Genomic DNA, 6,000 nt, shown 5'->3' with positions numbered 1-6,000 from the left:
GGCTTTCTTGCAGGCTCACACAAACACCGCCCAATCGGATTAGGATCATGTGATGTGTGTCAACTATTTATAGGACAGACAACTGCTGGCTGCTGCCTGCCCATACTCCGTAGCATTAGGAGAGAAATGTCAAAGGCTGCCCTGGAACAAAAGAGGAAATTACTGGCATCTAGTGGAATAGCATGAATAAACACGCAAAAAAAGACAATAATAAATATACATTTTGTTTAAAAAACCTCAGAGGGAAACTAAAAAAGCACAGGAACACCGCAATATAATCTAACATTTCAAACCAAAAAAAGGAAACAAAACAACACTGAAAATGGAAAAATAACAGAAAAAATAAAAGAAGAATAATAAAAGAAAAATCAGGCATTATTAATAAAACAATTTATGTCCAAATCGACATTCAAGCCAAAAGGGACATAAAACTTTATATCAAAAATCGAACGAGTTTCCAACTTAGAAATAGATCTGACCATGTTGGTACCTCTCCAATGGGGTACAACCTTATCCAAAGCAAAAAATGAAGTACCCGTTAGGTTCCTACCATGATGTTTGGCATAATGCTTGGACAGGTTGTGTCCCTTGAAACCTTGTTTGATATTACCAACATGTTCAGATAAAACTTACATGCAATTCTCGTTTAGTGCTACTTTTGAAGTACATGTAATGAATTTATTAATGTCATAGTTTTTTGCATTTGTGTTGACTGAAAGGATGTACTCCCCCCTGAAAGAGTTAATTTGGCAGAATTCTACATGGAAAAAAACTGTCAAAGACTGAAAAAAATAAACCATTTTAGGAGGGTCAATAACATTGGGTGCACTCCTGTGTCGCAAAGCTGGAGTCCCTTTATATATTACAATAGGGTAATCCAGGAGGACAGGGCAGAGTACCTTATCGTTAGATTTGCGACACAGGATTGCGCCCAATGTTATTGATCTTTCTAAAACAGTTTCTTTTTTTCAGTCTATGATAGGCTTTTTCCATGTAGAAAGTGTAACATCTGCCAAATTAACTCTTTCAGGCGGGAAGGTGTACATCCTTTCAGTCAACACAAACGCAAAAAAACTATGACAATTATATGTTCGTTACATGTACTTGAAAATTTGTCGTTTATATGATCCAGTGCCCTTGTTCTAAACAGTACATTGGACGTACTAAACGAGAATTGCATGTACGTGTATCTGAACATGGCAATATCAAACGAGGTTTTAAGGGACACAACCTGTCTAGGTATTATGCGAAACATCATGGTAGGAACCTACTTCCTTTTTTGGAATGGGAACTTCCTTTTTTGCTTTGGATAAGGTTGTGCCCTGTTGGAGAGGTACCAACATGGTCAGATCTATTTTTAAGTTGGAAACTCGTTCGATTTTTTTATATGAAATCTTATGTCCCTTTCGGCTTGAATGCCGATTTGAACATAAATTGTTTTATTAATAATGCCTGATTTTTCTTTTATTATTATTCTTTTATTTTTTTTATGCTATTTTTCCATTTTTAGTGTGGTTTTGTTTCCTTTATTGGTTTGAGATGTTATATTGCGGTGTTCCTGTGCTTTTTCGGTTTCCCCCTGGTGTTCTTTTGAACAAAACTTATATTTATTATTGTCTTTTTTTTGCAAGTTTATTCATGATATTCCAGTAGATGCCAGTACTTTCCTCTTTTGTTCCTTCGCGGGCCTTTGACATTTCTCTCCTAATGCTACGGAGTATGGGCAGACGGAGTATGGGCAGGCAGCGGCCAGCAGTTAAGGCTGTCCTATAAAAAGTTGACACACCTGATGACACGTCACCTCGGCCTATTCCCAGACTACAGACTTTGTGATGAAACGTGTAGGGTGGGGCCTACGACGGTGACGTCATCACGTGATCCTATTCCAATTAGTCAGTGTTTGTGTGAGCCCAGAAGGAAGCCTGTAGGAACACTGCAAGTCTCTGACATATGTTTGAATCATGCTTTTATGCTGAAATACACTACAGAAACTTGTAAGTGCAATTATTCACTTTTACCAATAAATTGGTTTGTGATACTGCACTATGGAAGAGCTTTCTGATTTTGTCTTGTGAGTGTTGTTCGAGTTCCCTGAGTGGATCGAGTCATATATGGTCTGAGGGAGACCTATTTCCCTATGCCTGGTTTGACCACCTATAGTTCAGTGGTCATCTACCTTTGGTTAGCAGCCTTTGTTACTCACATCGGGTGCCGAGTAGGAATGCCTTTGATTACCTTCTGTTTTACATCACTTACTTCCTCCCTCACCTGTGGTGTCTCGTTTGGATCAATGAGAAGGACTTGTCTGGGTATCTGCTCCTATGGACATTTCTCTTTTGGCCTATATGCTCTCTAATATTTGTGTTTTTATGGATGTATTTTATTCACAATCAGTTGTTCGTTTATAATTATATTCAATCTCGCTCATATCAACCCTTTGAATTATTCTAGCGCTGCACTGGTTTTTCTTATATGGATATGGAGTGTGTAACTTTACTTTGAGTGCTGGCAGCTCTCTTTTTCACTCTAGCGCAATGTTTTTTTCTTTTTGATTGTACAATATATGGCTTCTGCAGACCTCTATTGTGAAAATAACCGGCTCCAAATCTTCATAGACGATCTTTACTTTGGCAGCTGCTTTCTTTGCTTGCTCAGGGGTGTCAGCCAACACTGCACAGATAATTTGTCCCACACAGAAAACCTGCAAAACAGAAATACTAATAAGTACCAGTTAAATCATTGTAATAACCAAATATTTCCCAAAAGGAATTTTGAGCAAATATAAGCAGAATCAAGCTGAAATTCTCCTGCATTAAAGAGCTCCTGTGCTCACCTCTCTGGCGGCCCATGTATCCTACCTTCCTTCCCTACACTCCAGCGCTCCAGCTTCTGAGCTTATGCTACATTGTTGTGGAGCATAAAGACAGCAATTAAATTTTTCAAAGCTTTTGAACCAGTCTGGGACGGTCCCTTTTGTAGGCCTTCAAATGACCTCCTTCTTATCCATCCAATTACAATGCATTTACTCCCACTGCAAGCTTTCAACTTCCAGCTGGCTTGTTGTAATTCATTCCCATGTAATACCTCCATGCAGTAAAGGAAGGTACATTTTTAAAAACATCCATGGATGTGTCTTAATTAGGCAGCTTTCTGCTTCTTCAGGGACATGTCAGTGAAAAAATGGGGTTTAGTTGGGAGGGGTGCAATTCTCAGAACCACAAAGTCACAACATTAAATTAAAAAATAAATAGTAGTCTCAGAAATTAAAAGACTTCCATCAGTAACCGCTCCCTTAAAAAAAATGTGATTTAATGATCCAGAACAAGTATGTAGATCAAAGGTTTTGACGTCACTCAGACAGTTTAATTAGGATATCTGTTCTGGGCCATTGATTCAGAAAGCACAAAAAAGACAATCAGGCATTATCAGAAGGAATACAGAATTAACAGCCTCCATTCTTTTGGTATAGGTTCCTTTAATATAACTTTTTTGGACATTCCCCATATGTTCAGGAGTTTACTTTCTCGAAGGCAGCCAGATAGCTGGAATGTTACGTTTGAATGGAAATGGAAATATGAAGTTCCAGAGGGCACAGAGATTAAGCATGTAAGAGTGACATAAAAAGCCCAACAAAACTATAGTCATATCTATGACTTTTAAAAACTTGAATTCCTTCATACCTCGCCCTGTGCCAGTAAAGGTGTTGAGCCACCATGATGAGAACACTCATTCGTGCCAGGAACATCATCCGCTGTTATAACAGTAGCTACTCCTGGCAGGGCGAGAGCTTCCGAAAAATCCATAGATCTAAAGTAACAGAGAGCCAGACAACATATGAGTATCTTATAAAGAACAAAAATATGAACACGTGGAAATACTGCTACTATCTTATAATATTAGATAGTTTATTCAGCTAAAATAAACAATTATTTCAAAAGCAAGAAGAAAAAAGTGGAAGAATTTAATGATAACAACCATTAGGAATTTCATTATTACATTTTTTATACAGGTAAATTTAAGACACGAGATGAAGAAGATATTTAAGACTTTGTTTTTTCTAGATATTAGCAGTACATTTCTAATTATGTCTATTGTCTTCTGACTTACATGATTTTAGCATGTGGTCTGGAGCTGGTGACGAATCTCACAAAGAGCTCTCCATCCACACATGGCATGTCATCTGTGTAAACTGCCTCTCCTGTAGCCTGCTTGATTCCAGAACGATGAAAAAGGGGTCTTCCAATAGGGTCCTGGCATGGCTGATCTTCTGGGACATTCTAGTAGAATGAGTTCATGTGTCATTATACAGAATGCTCAAAGCCCAACTGAAACGTTGCTATTCATTACTGTAATGCAATCAGGCTTCAAATACAGGAATACCCTGGCTGACAGCACATAGTAGGTCAGACCATGGCTCTGTGACACAAGGCAGCACCCTCCAGTACTTTCCAGTGGTCCAACCGCTTCCCAAACACTACTCTAATCAATAATGCTCTTGTTCCCTGAACAATTTTTTGTTTGACTGCAGACATTCTCTAGCACCCTAAAAGTTTCATTAGTGGGATTTGATAAATAATGTGGCAAACCAGTAGTGTCTGTATTTTTTATAATGTAAATGGCTTTTGTGAATAAATTTAGAAGGCCATCTTGCTGTGAAAAAAAAAGGATATGCTGTACATCAGGCATGTCGAACCTGCGGCCCGGAATCTCAGGCAATGCGGCCCACTGCCCCCTGACAATTATTTTTTTTTTGCTGGGGAGGAAGGAAGTCAGGTCGGGGGCATGGCCACAGCAGCTTCCAACTAACGGTAGGCAGAGGCTGCCTTAGAGGGGGGAGGGGAGCATGTGCAGTGTTTCTGACTCCTACCACCATGACCACTTCATGGTGGTTAGAGTGTTCCTTTATTATCGCTCAGAAGAAGTAAACCTCTGTATACGGATTCCATTTCATTTGATCATCCTCTAGTTGTGTTAAATTAGTGCGGGGGGCGCGGCGGCGCGGGAAAGGCGCAGCGGCATTTTATTACTTATATACCTTAACTATAGTATAAATTTAATATGCGGCCCGAGGAATTTCTCTACACTCAATGTGGCCCAGAGAAGCCAAAAGGTTGGACACCCATGCTGTACATTGTCAAAGTTTGAACCTATTTTGTAGACTTGCTCAGCACATATTTATCCAAATGATTTGTTTAGTAGCTATTTTATTAGAGACTCATGACTGGCTCCTTTTCAAATAAACAGCTTAATCTCTAAGACTTTTGGTATGCAAAAGGATTGCAATGTCTTTATCGCACCTGTAAATTGTTGCAGAGATATATGATATGAGAAAGTACAGATACACTTATGTAAAACCCAGATAATGCATCTTTGTAGAAAATGTTTTTATAATATTCATGCATGCACCCACACATAAACAATGTACAATTTGAAGTGAAACTTTGGGAAGGCAGAAAAATACACATATACGAGCAGTTTTACCTGCTATAGAAATTCTGTTCAGGCAGATTTCCACACAAAAAGATAACACAAAAAAAAATTCTAACCCATAACAACCTCTACAAGTCCTTAAAACCCTTTAATATATATACAGCAGACAACTCCTCTTTCTGTGTCAAAGTATTTAATGTAAGGAAAGAAGCTAGAAAAGAAAGAGCAATGAAGAGAGATAACACCGCTCAGGCTAGTCAAAGTTCATGATTCAAGGTGGGTGCTGAACCCCGGCTCGCCCCCTGGAAAAGCATAAAAGAAGAAAATGGTCACACACCACTAAGGAATCCAATGGAGAAAAGTTCCTTTATTGGATAAGTGGTACAAGGTACAGCAGGGTAGGACAGTAGATGTGTTTCACACGACTGCTACATGCTTGTTCACTACCAAGTCTTCATTGGATTCCGTGGTGGTGTGTGACCATTTTCTTCTTTTATAGAAAAGAAAGAGGCTCCAAAGGAAACATTGCTAAGATTCACCCACATCTAATTTCACCCCTAAAACTGAGCC

The 6,000-nt window shown here is 38.9% G+C and overlaps 1 protein-coding gene across 1 annotated transcript in view; it reads right to left on the bottom strand.

Moving 5' to 3' along the window:
- The window catches only part of LOC309557968 (aldehyde oxidase-like), a 174,138-nt gene that overhangs the window by 58,991 nt on the left and 109,147 nt on the right, over nucleotides 1-6,000 (bottom strand). Inside the window, exons 17-19 of the mRNA XM_082260856.1 lie at nucleotides 4,108-4,277; nucleotides 3,681-3,807; nucleotides 2,579-2,701 (exon numbers count right to left, since the gene is read on the bottom strand). Coding sequence (XP_082116982.1) covers nucleotides 2,579-2,701; nucleotides 3,681-3,807; nucleotides 4,108-4,277 — 420 coding nt within the window. The remainder of the gene's footprint in view (nucleotides 1-2,578; nucleotides 2,702-3,680; nucleotides 3,808-4,107; nucleotides 4,278-6,000) is intronic.

This window comes from Pelophylax lessonae (genome assembly GCF_965119305.1).
Source record: "Pelophylax lessonae genome assembly, chromosome: 6".
Lineage (NCBI taxonomy): Eukaryota > Metazoa > Chordata > Amphibia > Anura > Ranidae > Pelophylax > Pelophylax lessonae.
This window is presented reverse-complemented; position numbering and strand designations above follow the sequence as displayed.